We start from the raw sequence: 21,748 nt of genomic DNA, 5'->3' as shown, positions 1-21,748 counted from the left end.
ACAAAATATTGTTTGTTAGAATGGAAATTCTCTGAAAAATAAGAAGATCTTCAACTGGAAAGCATCTTTTAGGATCTTAAAGGAAGGCATTGTCATTAACGTTTTACAGTACATATGTGATCAAATTAATCTATGAATCAGTAAAAGCCACAATAGTGGAAGGCTGAAGAGTTTGAAAGCAACCAACAACTCTATTTTCCATGTCTTCCAATTAGTGACTGGGTTTTTCAGAAAGGTTTGAACTGGAAAATGTACCTGAAAATGTTCTTACACAAAAATTAGACTAATTTGCATGAGTAATTTGTAGCGGAACATTTTCAGTTTACATTGGAAAATGTTCTGATGCCCTAGAACTCGGGTGGGCAGTTTCTGTGCCCCGCCCCGCCCCACCCCCAGTCCCGGCTGAATTTGCTGCAGTGGTGCCAAATACTGCAGCACTTTTGCAAGAAAAAAATGTGATGGCAAATTTAGCCATGCCAATGTACTCCCCCTACATTGTTTAAATTTAAGGGAAAAAACAAAGGTACTGAAAACTGTTGACATGCTAATAAATTTTAGGAATCCCAGTAACTGCACTACATGCTGACTACCGCTCATCTACAACTTTTAAATGGCTAAGCTTGCCTAAAATTGTATTTGCAACTGGCGTTCATTCATCGTGATTAATGAACCTATGAAATTTTTTCATGGAAAAATAAAGCACTGGAAACATTTCCGCCCCACATCACTGCTTCTAATGTTTTCTAAAGATTATGTTAAAATATATAATTTCCAACCTTCTGCAAAAACTATTTAAGTCAAAATATCTCTCTGAATGCCCAGGGTTGATTTGAGAAAGGAGCAGAAGCGAATTTTATGTGCAAAGGCATCCCTTACCTTTTCTTCCATCCATAATTCCACATAAGAAGATATATAATGATCGCATTCCTGTTTGCAGCAGTAGCTCATAACCATGATACAAGCTAATACAAAGAGCAAAATCTCCTTCTATTACACCTTGCTGCATTCCCTGGAGAAACATCAGATCCAATAATACAAATTTATACATAACAAGGACTGCGCTTAGTAAGAATTGTACCATTATCCTTCCTACCAATTGTAGGACAAAAGTGACAAAAGCAAAAGCATGAGGTTCCCCCCGGTGGCTCTCTAAGGCCTGTGGCAGAAGGCCTTTCCCCAGCCCTGCTACTTTTACCCTGGAGATGCGGGGGATCAATGCTGGAACCTTCAGCGTATGTGCTGCCATTGACCACTTCCCCCTATGACAGAGCAAAGGCCTCAAAAATATCCTCCGGGAAGCACAAGCTACTCGTTTTACCAAAGGAATGTCAATTTGAATAAAATGATAAAACTGGAATAAAATGATCATAGAATCATAGAATGGTAGGGTTGGAAGGGGCCTACAAGGCCACTGAGTCCAACCCCCTGCTCAATGCAGGAATCCAAGTCAGAGCAACAATGATTGCTGTTCACTGATATTTGTGGAAACATGAATGTAAGAGCAGCTACGCTGGGTCAGACCCAGGGTCCATCTCGTCCAGCATTCCGTTCCCACAGTGGCCAAACAGGTGCCGATGGGAAGCCTATCCAACCTATCCTTGTTTGGCCAAGCTCTAGCACCGCGAGCCGTTACTGCTGAGGCGGCCCTCCCCGAGACACCGGGAACACTCCAAATGTCTGTCAGCCGGGGAGAACTTGCTGCTCTGAGTTGTGCACTTTCAAAAAGTCACCTTCAAGGATACAAGCCCTGAGGTGAGGCAAAGACGCCCAGAGGCACAGCACATGACAAGCAAAACTATAAGGCATAAAGAGAAAAAGGCAAAATAAAAGAAACTAAAAGGAGAGGATGAGGTCAAATTCTGCTTTGCCTGTCCTCAGAGGAGAGGGAGAAAACACTCCTGACGGTGCCACCGCCGCTGCAGTCAACAAGGAAGTGAGCAGGAAAAGCGATGCACAGAGACTACGAAGAATAAGCCCCCGTTCCCCTGGCCCTGTAAACAACTTTTACAGCCAGAAATGAAATTAATTGCTGAAATATTTGTATCATCTGGATCTTAAAAGCAGATTCCAGATAGTATGATTTCTAAACCCCGGAATATATTCTAAATGTGACAGTAAGAGAGTTTTAACACGGATTGCTCCCCAGCCCCCTCCCCACCCTTTCCTAAACAGACCTATAGGAATAATTCTGAGAACACCATCACAGCACTGCCTTATTTCACAGAGACACACCTAAAGCTATAGCAGTTTGAAAAATAACTAGGCACTCACTGGTAAGAAGCGTAAACAGCTGGCATAGCATATTGGCTAAGGAACTAGTGTGAGGGCCAGGAATCCTCAGTCCAACTCTTGTTCTGTAGCATTAATCCAGCAGGAGGTCTTAGGGTGCACACTTTTTTTCAGCCTCCCCCCCCCCCCAAATATGGGGATGGTGTTACTAATCTTACAGGGTTGTTTATATGACCACTGAGAAAAAGAATGCTTTGAACACTTGAAAAGCACTATGTTATTAAATAAAAACAGTATTATTAAATTAAGGAAAAAGGCTCACGTAATAAGATTATACTGCTGTGAATACTTACCACAAAGTGTGATGCAGGGTTTTTCCTGAATTGATCACGTGCTAGAATTATCTGATACTTTGTAAGAGCAGGAATTTCACGCTGAGACAAAACGCGCAGCCTAATCAGTCGGCCAGCAAAGGTTTCCAGGATCTGCATACACATAAGGACACACAAGATTTACAATTTCCACATAAGAATTACAATTACTAGAGTACACCAGCCCTGAACCTTTATCACCACACTGGTCTCTGAACAGAACAGGGAAGTGGCTCCATCTAAGAAAGACACATGATTCATTTTACAGAATTTTGTTGCAGTGTGTGGATGTAAGCTGGTTGGCCTTAATACGCTTCTGTGCTGATGAGCAGCAGCAGCCAAACTAGAGGTCACACGACCAGCTTACAGCCAGTACGCCAGTTAATAAAACAAGGTTTCCTTCTGCAAAAAACCCCCACAACATGACTGAGGGATCTATGCCATACAGGAATCAGAATCATAGAACAGTGGGGTTGGAAGGGGCCTATAAGACCATCGAGTCCAACCCCCTGCTCAATGCCAGCAGGGGGGTGGACTCGATGGTGGACTCGACGATGCCAGGGTACGCATTTGGTTACACTCGGCTTTTGCTTCCTTTAGAACCAAGAACTCAAGTGCAACATGGTCGCTTTCCCCCAGTTCCTGTAACTGCTACTTTATCCACTAAGTCATCTCTGTTGGCTAGGATCACATCAAGGATAGCCGATCCTTTCTGGTAAAAGCTGAGGTTCCCCAGGCACCCAAAAGACGACACTGCTAAATACTTAAAACCGGGCTACCTTTTCTGTATCATCCCAAAGAAACTACTGTCCAAGGACCCTAGATTTAACTTGCCATTCCAAAGGAAGTTACCTCCGTTACACAAAGATTTGGGCATGGGCTCCCTTCTGAACAGTCCAGCAGATGTGTTAGTGCCTGCTTCTGTTTGTTTCTAAGTGTTGGTTGTGTCCTTTATTGTTGCTTTTAGAAATGGTTGTTGCTTTTAGAAATGGTTGTTCTTGCAATTTAATTGATTATATTTATTTTATTTGTTTTATTTAAGATATGTGTATCCCACTCTATATCACTAAGATCTCAGGGCGGCGTACAGACAAAATCAATTTAAGTAGTATAAAACAATAATTTAAGCAGCTAAAAACATATTAAACAAATATGTTTTGTTTAAACATTAAGCAAATTAATACCAATTTAAACATCTAAAACTATAAAACAGCTAAAACCGTGTGCAACTTTAGGGAATTCAATTAGCCTTCAAAGGCTTTGGTGAAAAGCCATGTTTTAACTTGGTGCCGAAATGAAACTAATGTCTGTGTTAATCAACCTCCGAGGTGAGGATGTTTCACAACAAGGGTGCCACAGCAAAGAAGGCCCTCTCCCGCGTCCCACCATAGTGTATGTCTTGCCCTGGTGGGACACAGAGGAAGGCCCCTCCAACAGATCTCAGTCCTCAGACAGGCATATATAAGGAGCACTCCCTCAAATATCAAGGTCCCAAGGGCTTTAAATGTCATCACGAGCACCTTGAATTCCAACTGGAAGCATATTGGCAGCCAGTGCAATTCCTTTCAAACTGGTGTTATATGATCTTTATGAGATGTTAGATGCTGCATTTTGCACTAGTGGCAATGTCAGAGTCTTCTTCAAGGACAGCCCCACGTAAAGTGCATTGCAGTAGTTTAATTGGGAAGTGATATGCTTTATATCTTTATATCTATATGCTTTATATGCTGGAGAAGAGTCTTACGAGTCCCCTGGACTGCAAGGAGGTCAAATCAGTCAATCCTAAAGGAAATCAACCCTGAGTGCTCATTGGAAGGACAGATACTGAAGCTGAAGCTCAAATATTTTGGCCACCTAATGCGAAGAGAAAAGTCACTGGAAAAGACCCTGATGCTGGGAAAGATCGAAGGCAAAAGGAGAAGGGGACAGCAGAGGATGAGATGGCTACATAGCATCACCGATGCAATGAATATGGACTTGAGCACACTCCGGGAGAGAGCAGAGGACAGGAAGGCCTGGCGTGCTATGGTCCATGGGGTCACGAAGAGTCGGACACGACTGAACAACAACAACAACAACATGCTTTATATCATTATACTGTATGATGCGCTGGGTTCTTTTAGTATAGGAGTGGGATATAAATTAATTTAGCTGCACAACCAAGTCTACCCAGACTGGAAAGTAGAATCCACACGGGTCAGTACAAAGATGATGTTAATTATCTGGATGAAATAGAGGGCAGCATCAAATAAAAAGTGGAAGAATATGAACAGTTCACATGGCAGACAAATCTAGAATTGCCTCAAATTGGAGAATAAGGCTGCCATGGACAGTTGAGAAGTTAGGGGTTAAACTGTAGGATATGTGTATCTCCGTTTGACCTTACGTGCCATCCAGACCATCAGAGATTCTGGATTCCCGCCTTTCTCGTGGACACCTGCAATATCTGGTGGAATGGAAGGGGTACGGGCCAGATGAGCGATCCTGGGAACCCGCGGATATGTACATGCTCCGTTGCTGCTGAGGTATTTCTACCAGCTGTACCCCCAAAAGCCCGGGGGGGGGCCCCTCATGGGAGCGGGCATGATGTCAGGGTGGACACTGAGCCCATAGAGCCTCATAGCAGTTCTGATTCTGAGGAGGAACAGCTGTCCGTGGGAGACGAGCGCGCTCATCCCTCCCAGGCCCTGCAGCTGGCAGAGATTCTTCTTGCCAGCATTCCAGACATAGAAAGCGGTTCTGGGGGTTAAGGAGCGCGGGAGGAGGGCTGGCTGGATGCTCAATGCAGATGCAGAGAGCAATGAGCTATGGAGGGCGTGGAAAGGAGGCATAGCGCCTGTTTGGTGCGCAAGCAACGGTCGCGTCCAGAGGACCCAAGGGAAAACGGGAGGGACTCTCCCTAGCCCATAAGTTCAGGGTCTGCAAGTGATTCTTGTTCAAACGGGGACCAACTGTTTCCAACCCTGGGGGCATAGGTTACTCTGCTGTTCATAGCTTAGTTGCTGGTGATAGAGTTATTAAGTTGTAAAAGGAATAAAGCTTTGAAAAGAATCCTTTGTCTGTGTCTGGAGTTGGCTACTGGAGTAGACTGAAAGAGGCCGGCTAGGGCCTCCTGACATAAATATATCAATTATCACAAGACACTTACTTAATATATTTATACTACCCCGCCCTGGGATAAATCCTCATAAGGCAGCTTACAAAGATAAATTTGAAATACAACAGTTAAAATATGGGGGGTGTTTTGTTTTTATCAATGTTTTATTGTGAATTTTAACAAAACAAGCAAACAAAAAACATAACGAAACCAAAAAAATTAAAAATTTAACAACATATTCTAAAACCTGCAGTTTCAAATATTACAATACTCTAGAAATTAAAAATGAGGGAAAAAATAGGTTACACAGAAACTTCAGTAAAACCAGACCAGATATCCAAATATAAGTCCATTTGCAAGTTACTCCTATTTACCACTCTTTCAAATGTTGCTAGTGTTAAGTCTTCAATCCATTGCATTATAGGCAGTGAGCTTTTATCCTTCCAGTATCGTAGTATCAGTCTTTTAGCAACCAAAAGGGCGCGAAAGATCCACTTACGCTGACCATGTGTTACATTCCAAGAAGCAGGTTAGTAATGTAAAAGAACATTTACATCAGTAAATATTAAAGAACTTTCCAATACAAAATTTATCTGTATAACTTCCTCCCGAAAGGAGGCAACCATTGGCCATTTCCAAAACGTATGAATAAAAGAAGCATTAACTACATTCCACCTCCAGCAATTAGCCGAGTTTGATAAGCCTTTATTAGGGAGACGTTGTGGCAAGCAATAGACCCGAAACAAATGTTTTTGCTGAATAAGGCATAATCAAAGATCCGCTGAGATGTCCGATACAGACGCCAAGATGGCGGTCCATTGATTAAACAAAATAGGACATGCCAATTCCCTGTTCCATTCCTGCTGTAAACCACTTGTATCATATTTATCCATTAATAATAGATATTTATAAACATGAATCGTAAGTCGATATATCTGATCAGGGCAATATCTGTTGCCGTGTTTCCATGACAACAGAAGGAGAAGCTAATGGAGTACCAGATTTTTAAAAAGGAATTGGCTTTGTTGTGAGCAGGGTTCCAGGAGCAGATTCTCCGGACCAGTAAAAATCGCTTCACAGAACATACTTCCTGGTGGGGGTTGGAGTGAACGTCATCTGACTGACAGGGGCTGCTCAACCAATGAGAGGCTTTGAGAGACCCTCTCTCCTCCCTTTCTTTTCCCCCCTGAAAGTCCAGATGCACCTGCATTTCAGGAGCAAGCTTCATTGAGCACAATATGAGTTACTTCCGAGTAGACACACATATGCTGTGCTGGGAAAACGGGGGACGGGACACAAAAACAGAAACCAGCCCCCATTTTAACCCGCAGGACCTCATTCACCACAATGGGAGTTACTTCTGAGGAAACACTGACGGGTTTGTTGTGGGAAAGAGACGGAAACCAGCCCCCATTTTAACGCACAGTATCTCTATAAGGGAGCTGTGAAGTAGTTACTTCCTAAGGAGATGAATCGGAGCCTCGAGATCATGCTTAATTCACACTTAAGGAATGGAGCTTTAACATGTGCCGTGTCAACTGAGGGGCAGTTCATAAAGAGACAGCTTTATGAATGTAAATACAGAAGCTTCACAACAAGGTGCAAACCACTGGGAACGCTCAAGAACAGAAAGGCCAGATTAGCCTTTGCCAGCAAACACCTAAAAAAGCCTGCCCAGTTCTAGAATAAGATTCTTTGGACTGATGAAACCAAGATTAACTTGTACCAGAATGATGGGAAGAGAAAAGTATGGAGAAGGAAAGGAACAGCTCATGATCCAAAGCATACCACATCATCTGTCAAACATGGTGGAGGCAGTGTTATGGCATGGGCATGTATGGCTGCCAATGGAACCGGCTCACTGGTGTTTATTGATGAGCTGACTGCTGATAAAAGCAGCAGGATGAAGTCTGAAGTGTACAGGGCTATACTTTCTGCTCAGATTCAGCCGAATGCTGCCAAACTGAGAGGACGCCGCTTCATATTGCAGATGGATAATGACCCAAAACATACAAGCTACCCAAGAGTTTCTGAAGGCAAAGAAGTGGGATGTTCTTCAATGGCCAAGTCAGTCACCTGATCTCAACCCAATAGAGCATGCTTTTCACTTACTGAAGACAAGACTGAAGGCGGAAAGACCCACAAACAAGCAGCAGCTGAAGGCAGCTGCAGTAAAGGCCTAGCAAAGCATCTTGAGGGAGGAAACTCAGCCTTTGGTCATGTCCATGGGTTCCAGACTTCAGGATGTCATTGACTGCAAAGGATTTTCATCCAGGTATTCAAGGCGATCCTTAAGTTTGAAATGATGTTGGTTTGTTCTATTACTTATGAGCCACCAACGATGGGTGCGTGTGTATGCCACTGGCTGTACTTCCTGAATGGTTAGTGCCCCACTTTTGTCAAGCCCCTTGAATTACAGCTGAAAGTCCTGACTTCGCTCCCATCTGGTTGTGTTTCCTTTCAACTTCAGTGTGGTGGTGTACAGAGGCCAACTGCCAAAACAGTTATCCTTGTTCCATTATTTCTGGCCCTGACTGTATGTATCGTCATTCTAAGACTTCTAGCACTTTTTCCAAGAAAAGAAATAAAAATGAAACACAAGAGAAGATATTCAGTATAAAAAGCAATCAAGTGATCCATTACTTTGCATGGTTATTGTATTAAGAGTTATCAACCTGCAATTCTTTCAGGTTAGTTTCGAGTTTTCTAGCCCATATTCACAGCAGCCCTAATAATAAAAACAGACTAAAACTTTGAAACTCATCTAAGTTAACAGAGCAATTGAAGCATCCTTGTTCTTGAATTATTCCTCCTCATCATAGTAGAGGACATAGATCCCAAATCCAGAGTGCTGGAATGCAAGATTAGCTCCATCAAGATGTGTTAAGAGGCCAAGTAAGGCATTAGAGGTAGGCACTGGACATGGAGCTGGAGCATTGCGCTTTCATAAGAGCTCTTCCTGGATAGTCAGTTTTTATACTCTCCTCAAGTAAATGACATATGGAAGTGATTTTTAATTTCATATCAAGGTGGCTGGTTCAGAGACTGGAACTTTAAATTATATATTATATGAAAATATGAAGGGGGCAAAGGCATTTGAGATTGAGATTTCATCATCAGTGAACTTTTAAGGCTGAAACAGCAGGGCCCTTGTTGAGCTAATTCTTCCCACTTTAGTTCTTACAGCTGGAATGTCTTTTAACTGTGAGAGATTTCAATTCTGCTCTAAGTATTGTAATAAAATTTTAATAACTCCACTAAATAGAATGCTACTTCCCCTTGATACATTCCTTCTTCCAAAGTGGTCTCACTGCACATTGCAGATTATTATTAATTTACAAAGGTGTTTCAGAAATTAATGGCCATCTACATATCTACATCTACATATGTAGATATATATCTACATATCGTCACCTTGTCGTGGTGCTGGAGCTTGAGCACCTCAATGACGTCATAAGCTAAACCGTGAAGGGACACCCAAGATGGGAAGGTCATGGCAGAGAGGTCAGACTAAATACGATCCGAAGGGAAGGAAACGGCAACCCACTCCAGTATTCTTGCCATGAAAACTAAATGGATCAGTACAACCAGAGATATGTCGGTATACCATCAGAAGATGGGACTCCCAGGTCGGAAGATGGTCAAAAAGCTACTGGGGAGGAAGAGAGGATAAGTTCAACTAGCCCCAGATGTGATGACGTAGCTAGCTCAAAGCTGAAAGGACGGCTAGCAGCCGATGGTGCGGGTGGTGAACAACGAATCCGATGTTCTAAAGATCAACACACCATCGGAACCTGGAATGCAAGATCTATGAGCTATAACCTATGTGGTTATTGGGGAGATGTCAAGATTAAATATAGACATTTTGGGTGTTAGTGAACTGAAATGGACTGGAATGGGCCACTTCATATCAAATGGCCACCAGATCTACTACTGTGGACAAGAGGACCACAGAAGAAATGGTGTAGCCTTCATAATTAATAATAAAGTGGCTAAAGCAGTGCTTGGATACAATCCAAAAAATGACAGAATGATCTCCATTTGAATTCAGGGTAAGCCATTTAACATCACAGTGATCCAAATATATGCCCCAACCACAGATGCTGAAGAAGCAGAAGTAGATCGGTTCTATGAGGATCTGCAGCACCTCCTGGATAGTACACCAAACAAAGATGTTATTTTCATTACAGGAGACTGGAATGCTAAGGTGGGTAGTCAAACGACACCTGGAATTACAGGCAAGCATGGTCTGGGAGAACAAAATGAAGCAGGACATAGGCTGATAGAATTTTGCCAAGACAACTCACTGTGCATAACAAACACTCTCTTCCAACAACCTAAGAGACGACTTTATACATGGACTTCACCAGGCAGTCGACACCGAAATCAAATTGACTACATCCTTTGTAGCCAAAGGTGACCGACATCTATGCAGTCGGTAAAAACAAAACCTGGAGCTGATTGTAGTTCAGATCACGAACTTCTTATTGCGCAATTTAGAATCAGACTAAAGAGAATAGGGAAGACCCACAGATCAGTTAGATAGGAGCTCACAAATATTCCTCATGAATATGCAGTGGAGGTGAAGAAAAGATTGAAGGGACTAGATTTAGTAGGTAGGGTCCCGGAAGAACTATGGACAGAAGTTCACAACACTGTTCAGGAGGCAGCAACAAAAAATGTCCCAAAGAAACAGAAAACCAAGAAGGCAAGATGGCTGTCTGCTGAGACACTGGAAGCAACCCAAGAAAGAAGGAAAGCAAAAGGCAACAGTATTAGGGGGAGATATGCCCAATTAAATGCAAACTTTCAGAGGTTAGCCAGAAGAGATAAGGAATTATTTTTAAACAAGCAATGCGCGGAAGCGGAAGAAGATAATAGAATAAATAGGAAGGACAAGAGACCTCTTCCAGAAAATTAGAAACATTGGAGGTAAATTCCAGGCAAAAATGGTGTGATCAAAAACAAAGATGGCAAGGACCTAACAGAAGCAGAAGAGATCAAGAAAAGGTGGCAAGAATATACAGAAGATCTGTATAGGAAGGATAATAATATCGGCGACAGATTTGACGGTGTGGTCAGTGAGCTAGAGCCAGACATCCTGAAGAGTGAGGTTGAATGGGCCTTAAGAAGCATTGCTAATAACAAGACAGCAGGAGATGACGGCATCCCAGCTGAACTGTTTAAAATCTTGCAAGATGAGGCTGTCAAGGTGATGCATGCCATATGCCAGCAAATTTGGAAAACAAAAGAATGGCCAACAGATTGGAAAAAATCAACTTATATCCCCATACCAAAAAAGGGAAGCACCAAAGAATGTTCAAACTATCGAACAGTGGCACTGATTTCACATGCCAGTAAGGTCATGCTCAAGATCTTGCAAGGCAAACTCCAGCAATTCATGGAATGAGAATTGCCAGATGTACAAGCTGGGTTTCGAAAAGGCAGAGGAACTAGAGACCAAATTGCCAATATCCACTGGATAATGGAGAAAGCCAGGGAGTTTCAGAAAAACATCTATTTCTGTTTTATTGACTATTCTAAAGCCTTTGACTGTGTGGATCATCACAAATGGTGGCAAGTTCTTGGTGGGATGGGGATACCAAGTCATCTTGCCTGCCTCCTGACGAATCTGTATAACGACCAAGTAGCAACGGAAAGAACAGACCACGGAACAACGGACTGGTTGAAGATTGGGAAAGGAGTACGGCAGGGTTGTATACTCTCACCCTACCTATTCAACCTGTATGCAGAACACATCAGGCGACGTGCTGGGCTTGATGAAGCCAAGGCTGGAGTTAAAATCGCTGGAAGAAACATTAACCATCTCCGATATGCAGATGATACCACTTTGAAGGCTGAAAGCGAGGAGGAGCTGAGGAACCTCATGACGAAGGTGAAAGAAGGAAGTGTAAAAGCTGCGTTGCAGTTCAACCTCAAAAAACCCAAGATTATGGCAACCAGCTGGATTGAGAACTGGCAAATAGAGGGAGAAAACGTGGAGGCAGTGACAGACTTTGTCTTTCTAGGTGCAAAGATTACTGGAGATGCTGACTGCAGCCAGGAAATCAGAAGACGTTTTCTTCTTGGGAGGACAGCAATGACAAATCTTGATAAAATAGTGAAAAGCAGAGATATCACACTGACAACAAAGGTCCGCATAGTTCAAGCAATGGTATTCCCCGTAGTAACCTATGGCTGCGAGAGCTGGACCATAAGGAAGGCTGAGCGAAGGAAGAGAGATGCTTTTGAACTGTGGTGCTGGAGGAAAATTCTGACAGTGCCTTCAACTACAAGAAGATCAAACCAGTCCATCCTCCAGGAAATCAAGCCAGACTGCTCACTTGAGGGAATGATATTAAAGGCAAAACTGAAGTACTTTGGCCACATAAAGAGAAGACAGGATACCCTGGAGAAGATGCTGATGCTAGGGAAAGTGGAAGGCAAAAGGAAGACGGGCCGACCAAGGGCAAGATGGATGGATGATATTCTGGAGGTGACGGACTCGACCTTGGGGGAGCTGGGGGTGGCGACAGCCGACAGGAAGCTCTGGCATGGGCTGGTCCATGAAGTCACGAAGAGTCGGAAGCGACTGACCGAATAAACAACAACATATAGCATGGTGTGGCCATAGTTTTCCATCACCACCAGAGTTGCACACTTCTGAGGCACCAAGCTGCCCATAGCCATGAGCGCAGATCTCATCATAAACGTGCCTAGCCATAGCACCTTTCCTCAATTCCCTCCCCCCATAGCTCCACATAAACGAGCACACTTTCAGAGAGCAGCAGCTTGAGGCCATCAAAGAGTTATTAAAAAAAAAAATTGGCCTATAGTGTAATCATATTATATAATAAAATAATTAGAAAGAGATGCTTAACCCTACTTTACCTAAGAATTGCTCACTAGCTTTTCCATAGACAGCTACAGGGAAACTCTGAAAAGGACACATCGCCAGTATTAAGAGAACACTTCAAATTGAATTGAAGGATATTTTAGAAAGTACTGGCAGTTTTCTGCATACAGCACCAGCAGTCATTCTGAAACATTTTTGCATTATATCAATGCAGCTTCTGTTTTAAATTATTTTAAACTAGATTTTTAACTACTGACTTAATTATGCAGTGATTTCTATGAAAAAAATGTGTTTTAATTTTGCACGTGTTATTATTTAACAATTATTTTTGCAAGCTGCCCCGAAGGCTGTTGCGCCTTGGTGCATTACAAAGGCAAAAAGAAAAGATGAACGAACAGCGAAGATGAATGTAGGTGGCCAACTGTAGGCTCAGTTCATACTATCGTTTCGTTGACATGAACAAAAGTTGACTTACAGTGGAGGATGGAACTCTGTGGCACCTGGAGTTTTGATGCATTTCTTGAGCCTTAGTAGAATGTGAAATATTTTCCAGCCCTACATATACAGCTCAAGATGAATTTCTGAAAAATCCACAAAAATGGAAGAATCAGGAGGCCTTGCAAGCATCCATGAAGGTGCCTAGTTTGTTTGATGTGGATTTCCTTATCCTGTCGCAAGCATCACAAGCCACATACATATTATTTATTCAGCCAATGAAACTGCCATGTAGCATTTAGCTCATAGGATTTCTATTCTATCCCAGGTCTCTCTAGTTCAAACAGGAGTTTGAACAGTAGCCTTGGTCTGGGAGCCTGGGGGAGGGGGAAGAGAAACATGCTCTGTGTGGTAAATATTTAGGTTTGTTTTGATATATTGAAGAATGAAGTGTTGAGTGTTAATTTAGGTAACATAACGGGTAAACAAATAAACTCATTGATGTAGTATTTATTTTGATGTGTGAGCGTGCTGCAATTACTGAATGAACTGTTACTCTTCAAGTTGGAGGTAAATCATGTAACTACTGGACATTTTTTCTGAAGCTACACAATTTCCATTTCAGGGGGCTAGCACAGTAGATTCACACATGTCCCAGCTGTGTACTACATTCTGTGTTTGTAGGCAGACAATACCCTAGTGATTGTTAACTGCCATGATTCCTCATTAATACATATGTTTATAGAGAGTGTTTTTACAGTTATCTTTACAAAGACTGACTATTTTTGAAATCTCCTGTAAACTATGGCATAGACAGAAATCAAATATTTAAAACATCGCTACCTCCTTTAGCAACAGAACAAGTATTTTATTGTATACATTGTTGGTATACCTCTGCAAATAATTCAGACTGAAATTTCACTTTCAAATTTGGGTATGTTTTTTATCCATTTTAAAATAGGCCATTATCTACCTGAGCCTTTGATGGATACAGAGTCTGCTAAAAATTTAAATGTGTAAGTAGCTGTTATAAAAAAAACTCCATTTCAAATCTAGAAAATGAAAGGCTTGGATCCTAAGATAAGATAACTTAAGGAAGTTCATTAAAGATAAGTTTTCCATCCCTTCCTGCAGCCACCTGTGGCTCACAGAAAGTCTCCCTGGGGGGTCAGAATGTGGGATGCAGTGCAGGAGGCTGCTGGGAGGAGGATGGGACAAGAATGTTACCTTCTGTGAACTTCCTTCAGTTAACTTAGGGTGCAATCGTATGCATATTTAAACAGAAAAAAGTCCTACAACTCCCAGCATTCCCCAGTCAGCATGGCTGGCTGGGCAATGCTGGAAGTTGTAGGACTTTTTTCTGTCTAAATATGCATAAGATTGCACCTTTACCTTGGGATCCAAGTTGAGGAGTTCAGTATTTTGACAGCACATTTCCTCCACTCATTTGGTACCTTTACAGTGGCTCACTTCAAATCGTGTCTGAAACTTCCAAACTATGACCTGGAGAATTAGGAACATACCTTCGGCTCCCAGAGTCCCTCCTCCACCACTCCCCTCTTGCACACCAATTCCCTCCTCCCTTGTTTCATTTTCTTTGACCATAGTTTGCTGTGAATACCTGAACTAGACAAACCAGGATTGGCTTCAAACCATGGCTTCAAACCCACTTCAAACTACAGTTTGGAAGCGAACTATACATGTCCCAATTTGGACAACCATAGAACATGAGTTACAGAAAAAAACAGGGAAGGGAGGTGGGAACTAGCCTGCAAAAGGAAAGGGGACAGCTGTGCTTTGGAGGATTGGAACAGAATGTTTTAATTAAGCCAGAATTGGCAACTAAATATTGCATTTGGTTCTAGGATACTCTACCTGTTGCTTATTTTACGTGTGCAAGACGTACGTTAAAATAAGCTGAGTACGATATTACTGTTACACCAGCCCACTTTTTCACATTCAGACTTGCTATGTGTTGTTTACTGTTAGAATTTACCATAAATAAAGCTTCACATTTGTTCTGCGACATCCTGAGTGTGTGCATTTGTTTAATTCATCACTCACCAACATCTTTTTTAAAACCAGCAAAAAGCCCATATGCGCTTTTGCTACTTCCCATCTTCCACTTGTATTGGTGACCTTCCTCTCTTGCAATACCAAAGGCAGAATTTTATATAAACGAGAAGTGGAATTACATTGTGGTGGAAGAAGGGCACATTCTACAAGCCGTATAATATGGATCGGTGACCATAATCATCCCACTGCATCAGGCTAAACAGGAAGTAGACATGGAATTGAGCAACGCATTTGTCTAAGATCCTACTGCGTATCAGATTGTATATCACATTGCATATCGGTTGATTAGGATCCCATTGACACTTCTCCCCCTGGAGCTGCCTAGTTGAGGAGGAACATTTTTATTATTAAGCAGGTTGGGTCACACAGCAAACCAGAACACCCTAAATCACTAGCACATATGCCCCCATCTAAAGGAGCAGCTGCCACTATGTACTTGTGGGGCGCCAAACTGGGGAATTTGAGCCTTCACACACAAACCCTTGGAGGTAACCACCGAACAATTACTAAGCACATTAACTGAAACCAAAGGCAGCCACTACAGAAGGTAGCAAATCTTGCCTGAAATACCTCTATATCACACCATCAGCTCAATGTTACGCCGACAGCTATTCTGCATGTGGATGTTTCTGAAGTAATGCTTTAGTGTGCAAGACGTCCTCTCTCAAATATCCTGCTAAGATTTTGAAGATGTCACTTTATTTTTTCACTGACTGAGAAAAGATCAAGGCACACCAACCATAAGTAGAGGTTTATTTGCCACAAATATCCGTCAATAAAGGAGCAACAAGCCTAGTTCACTGCTACACGATCTGCTCTGGGCCAGATGGAATTTGAACATAGAACCTTCAAAGAGGCATGCTCAACACATTCGTCCCCCAAGAGCAGCACCTATTTTAGGAAAACAGGGTAACTGCAAAATGTCCTGAGGTTCTGTCACTGAATTCTTAGAGGAAGAAAGTCAAGCCTTTTTGATCAGACGCAGCGGGATGACTTTGGTGAGAAATACAATAGTGGAACCACCACCATGATCAGAACAGTTCACCAGCTGTTAGTACTCTTTCCATTGCCAGCTTGTTTGGCCTAAAAATTACATTTAGCAAGATTCAAAGAACCCTTGAAAAATAAATCTAAAAACCAGAGTCACAGAAGTAAAGCCAACCTTTTATTTAATAGGCTCAATAAGCACAACTTCTTTAGCAGAATGAAAAATAAATGTAGTAACGCAAGTGGCTCAACAAACGTTTTTCATTCTTACACTATACTTCTACCTCTGCCCATTCTCATCCTCTTGGTACAAACTGTCCAACTCACCCGTATATAAGCATTCTGGATTTCAGCTAGTTCTTTCCCAAGTGGAACAACACATTTTTCAACCTGCCGCTCGTAAGAATAAGGCTGGATATCAGGGGAATCTTCAGAACATACTTCAATGTGTGAAATCAAAAGGTTGGAAATAACCTGCTGCACAGCCTATAAAGAAAATGGCGAGAAAGTTACCATCAGGCTGGATTTTTCTTAGGCTCATGTTAGCACAGCAAACATTTTGAGTGTCCGAAGTATTTCAAATACATTATACGTTCTTGTAACTTACAGAGAGGCTGTTATGATTATGTCAGCAGTATTAGCGTCGTATTGCGGATGGGGACAGGGACGGAGGGATCAGGCGAGTGAATGGAAGAGACAAGATGCAAGCCAGGGATTCCATGGCATACAGCTCTGGCTCTCACCTACTACTGTGAGTCAGTCACTACGCTGCACTTTTAGCTGAGCCAGAACTTGCAGCTTTTACTTGGATTTCTCAAACAAGCAAACTTCTTTGGGGGCAGGGGGGGTTACTGGTGTCAGTTGACTGGGGAGCAATTTGAAATGGACCAAGCCCAGGCTGGCTGTGCACGTTTGGCTTTTAAAATATTCCTGGCACAAAGGCAGTATTTTAAGGTCAATTTAAAAAGCCTCCCCCTCCCCCAAATGATGGTCAGATGTAAAAAGAGCTTAGAATTCCATGCGTATACTTGCTCAAGCGTTGCTTATCAAAACCATATATTTTTACTCCAAACACTGCAAAAATGTCACATCTATTATTATTATTGCTGCAATCAATTTGAAATGGCATGAAAAAGCATGGTGTGCTCCTGCAGATCCCCAGTGGCTCCCAAACTTTGATTAATGGGATCTATTACAAATAAGTTTTTTTCTGGGATCTGCCTTGTTAGTTCCAGTCCTCCCCAGCTAAGGAGACCTAATCAAATAGAAACTGTAAAATAGAAAGAAAGAGAATTGCAGAATTCAGAGAAACATTCAGGGGATTATGTAATCATTTTAACAACCACCAACACAGATCACGTGCAATTGGTAAGAAAGTCTATGAAAGCTCTTTCATCCTTAAGTCCATGGATAACGAGACTTGATTTACCTTTGCATCACGGCCAGGGGTGGCGGTTAGAGCCAAGATTCGGAACTGCTGGGTATACTTGCATAATTCTTTTACAACCTGAAGAGTAAATAGCTTTCATCACCACCAATGTATAGTATCCAAAAGAATTCTACTACAGTGAAAAATCCTACACAACAGGCTCCCAAATAACGGTACTCAACTAAGCTGAAATAGAGATAAATGGAAATCTAGATTTAGTTGAATAAAGTTGTTTCAGTCTTAGTAGGAGGGCCAGGTTCCACACACAGATCGTCTACCAACCAACAGATTTCTCTACTCCATGCCTGATGCCTACTCTGGAAGGTCATGACAATAGGCCAAAACTCTTTAACACTGCCCTGTTGCTGAGGCATCATTAGAGGAGAAAGAACAAGCCCTCCTCAAAGCAGCTGCCCCCAGACCAGCCCAAGAGCAGAGCAGATAACAACATCTGGGTCAGGAATGCTCCTACTACATAGTTCTTCAACAGACAGCTGGCTTTATTGCAGTTATAATCCACACAGAAGAGGGCTTGAAGGAACTGCCCTCCTCCTCAGCAGTGTTAGCGGTGCAGCAAAGCACCAGCCCTCCTTGGAAGCACCCCACCCCTCCGGCCAGCCAATCTAGCCCAGTATTGTCCACTCCGAATGGCAGCCACTTTTCAGTCACAGGCAGACCTTTCCAAGCGGTATTACCCGAGATGTGTTTAACTGGAGATGCCACGGACTGAAGCTGGGACCATGTGCGGGCAAAAGCATATGCTGTGCTACTGAGCTATGGCCCTTCACAGGACCCTGAAGAAAATACCAAAAAGGGTTAGGGAAACGGATTAATCCTACTCTGATTTAAAAACATCTGGAAAAATTTGTTACTGTAAAAATTCACAGAGGTTTCACTAAGAAGTCTTATTCTTTCATAATGCAGTCAACCTGTAAGAACTGAAAGAACCAGCTTTACTCTTTCCATTTGTAACATGAGACTTATTTTATTTATTCATTTAATTATTACATTTCTCTACCACCCTATAGCCAAAGCTCTCTGGGTGGTTAAGAGCTGACTTAAGAGTCAGCTAGTGGCATAAGACTGGGATCTATCATACTTTTGCTAATTTTCTGATTGTGTGTTTAATGAGCTGAAGCTGTGTGAGAAGGACTGCAATAAGAAAATCCAGTACATGTTTTTCAGCATATTAATAGAAGATTGTGCAAGAACAACTTCATTTCATTTCGCTCACTTCATCACAATGCCTTGCAAGGTGTTCCAAAGCATTCCCCCAGTAGGTTGAGAGTAGCAGCATCTAAAATGCCACTTGGACTCTTCACTGCAAACATTTCATCACTGTTGCACTGTAAATGTCTTCAGCAAACTGAAACACATCCTTTTAATAGATTATTTAACTTCAGTTATTCCAGGACAGAGCATAGTTCTGTATAGTTCACACTACCTGACAATAAGCATAATTTCCAAGAGCTTTGTGGGCCTCATCAATAACCAGACATTTAATCTCCACTGCAGGACAAATTCCACGGGAAAGATCATTTGTCATTATCTGAGGAGTAAGGAAGAAGACCCTCTTACTGTGCCAGATTTCTTTGCGATCAACAATTTGGGTACCTCCTGAAACAACATAAGCAAACATCTGTACAGGTGCCAAACTCCCCCCTCCCCCGCATAATGGTTTCACTGGTGATTCACAGAAAGGACATGCTCCAGCTAAGTTTTCTGTCATCGAATTCAGTCTTATACTTAAAACAACAGGCTGCTATGTTTCTAGCCAGAACACCACTTTCCAGGCTAGAGCACCTTGGAATAAAAAGTAAATGATGGTGTAGTAAACATATAAACCTTTCCTTAACCCTTTTTAAGTGTCAAAGCTCAAACAGAGCATATTTGATTATAGCGACGTTAAAAAATGTCTACGGGACATAGGGTGATAGAATGCAACCTGCCTATCCAGGGAGCTTCATTGCACAATAAGGATCAACATCCCACACACACACCGACACCAAAAAGGTAATGCAATGTTAACTTTAAGTGTTATAATCTGCCCTGGAACCAAACCTGGTGCAGAGCAGTATATAAATATTTTAAATAAAATAAATATTAAAGTAATCAATTAGCACACAAGCTGCCATGAGAAATGTCTTGCAGGAAAGACTGAGACTTTAAATATAACTCCAAATATTACAAGTCCCGTCCCCCCCCCCACAAATCCCTCCACACACTTTTGAACAGAGTGGCCAATTTTGCAAACCATAAAACCAGAGGACATGTGTACGTGCTCCAGTAATCCACATCAGTTTCATATACTCTTAACTGTAATTGCTTTATATATTTAAGAAATATATTCTCCACCCATCATAGAATCATAGAATACTAGGGTTGGAAGGGGCCTACAAGGCCATTGAGTCCAACCCCCTGCTCAATGCAAGAATCCAGGTCAGAGCATCCCTGACAGGTGGCTGCGCAGCCTCATCTTGAATGCCTCCAGTATGGGAGAGCCCACCACCTCCCTAGGTAGAGGGAGCAAAACTCCTCAGTTTGCAAAACTCCTCAGCTGGCTGGCTAGCAGATAAAAACAGAACAATTACAAAATAAAAACAATATATTACATTAGAAAAAAATAAATACACACCTCTGGTCTGAGTGCTCACCTAGTTTTCTGTCCTTTTAACCCCTTTTATGGCCAGTTCAGTAAACTGTTGCCTAAGAAAGTGTGTCCCAAAATAAAGCAATTCAGACTGCAATCCTAAACAAACTTACTGAGGAGAAAGTCCCACTGAAGGTAGAGAGACTTACTTCTGAGTAAAAACACACAGGACTGCACTGCAAGCCTTGCTTAATGATGCACAGTTCTGGGCATCATTACATCAAGGGCTTCCTTCCACCCTCCTACAAGTTTTCCTCCATCTGAAAACAAGAAGGGGCAGCTGTAATTGCACCCCAAAGCTGTGGAATATAGCAAGAGCTAGTACTAGGAGAAGACACTGTCCCAAGGGACTAGGGCAGCCAAAAGAACACAACTGAGCAACCATTACATATCCCAGTGAGGAAATCAGGAAAAAAGAAGAACCCGTTCCCAATCTGTTGGCAATCTTCGCTTCACAAAGCAATCCTGTGTTTACTGTGTTCAAAGGGGCTTACAGCGTATTTAGGATTACAGCCTCAGTATAACTGTAGGGACTTGCAGAAATGATGACTCTTTACCACTCAGCACAAACTGGGCTGCTTGGAAGGAGAATGGCTTTAATGTCTACTAGTCCTGATGGCTATATACTACCACCAGTATCAGAGACTATTTCCCACCTCCCAGCTGAGCAGAGCAGAGGAAGCTGATCCAGCTTGTCTAGGGACTACAGCAGCAGACAAGCTCCGAGAGAGCGAGCAAACAGGAGTCTGTCAGGGGAGTAGCAGTGGAAGAGGAGACAAAGAAGACAAAGGCAAAGAGGTAAGTGGGCTGGAGTAAGCCCAGGGGGCTGTCCATTCCCTTCTGAGTGGCTGTGAGCTCACCAGGTGCTCCTGGGAGCTCCAACTGAATTGAGCAGGTGTGGCCTGAGTACTCCCAGCAGCTGTGTGCGCAGGAAGTTGCAGACTGTATCCTGCCTCCCAGCAGAGCAGAGCAAGCTGCTCCAGCTGGTACAGGGACAACAAAAGCAAGCAAGCTCCCAGAGAGTGAGCGACCAGGGGGAGCAAACAGGAGTTGGCTAGGGGAGTTTAGCAGGAGGCCCCTACCATTTTTTTAAAAAACTTTTTTTTTTACTTTATTTTTCTTGTAACACACACTTCCATACCAGTGGGACTTTGTTTTTAACCTCCAGTGAGTAGAGGGCCAGGCACAGGCTACAGAAAAATCAGAAAGCTAGACAGAAAAAGGGAAAAGAGGCTATGGAAGGACAAGACCCTCCAGTGGTGGTGACATGCAAGGTCTGTGCCGTGTTTGTTTTCCTGCCTGAGATCAACATGGCCTACACATGCAACAAGTGCAAGTCGATCATGCTGTTGGAAGAAAAAGTAAGAGGACTGGAGCAGCGAGTGTCAACCCTCCAGGGAATGAGAGAACACAAAGAGTTCCTGGACAGAACGGTGGAACTACAGCAGCAAAGTGAAGAACAGAAGATAGAAAAGCAACAGCAAGCTGAGCCAGAAGAGGAAAATGCTGAGGTGAGGAAAAATGCAGTAGAGGAAAGGGGTGACAGTTAGGAGCAGAACCAGCAGCTATTCTACACCAGTGGAAGCATTGGAACTATGGGACCGTTTTGAGGTACTTG

At 42.6% G+C, this 21,748-nt stretch overlaps 1 protein-coding gene across 11 annotated transcripts in view; it reads right to left on the bottom strand.

Moving 5' to 3' along the window:
• The window catches only part of FANCM (FA complementation group M), a 65,509-nt gene that overhangs the window by 39,980 nt on the left and 3,781 nt on the right, over positions 1–21,748 (bottom strand). For 8 of the 11 annotated variants that reach the window (XM_084833419.1, XM_084833401.1, XM_084833457.1 and 5 more), the window contains 5 exons: positions 18,925–19,097; positions 17,481–17,558; positions 16,379–16,537; positions 2,583–2,714; positions 877–1,009 (listed from right to left, as the gene is read on the bottom strand). In XM_084833419.1, coding sequence (XP_084689545.1) covers positions 877–1,009; positions 2,583–2,714; positions 16,379–16,537; positions 17,481–17,558; positions 18,925–19,097 — 675 coding nt within the window. Of the gene's footprint in view, positions 1–876; positions 1,010–2,582; positions 2,715–13,028; positions 13,153–16,378; positions 16,538–17,480; positions 17,559–18,714; positions 18,851–18,924; positions 19,098–21,748 lie in introns of those variants that run through there. The other 3 variants (XM_084833473.1, XM_084833482.1, XM_084833492.1) reach the window with 3 other exon arrangements.

This window comes from Heloderma suspectum, chromosome 1, assembly GCF_057233095.1.
Source record: "Heloderma suspectum isolate Gila_16-S chromosome 1, 16-S_ref, whole genome shotgun sequence".
Taxonomy (NCBI): domain Eukaryota; kingdom Metazoa; phylum Chordata; class Lepidosauria; order Squamata; family Helodermatidae; genus Heloderma; species Heloderma suspectum.
Note: the sequence above shows the minus strand (reverse complement) of the source record. Positions and strands in the feature narration are given on the sequence as shown.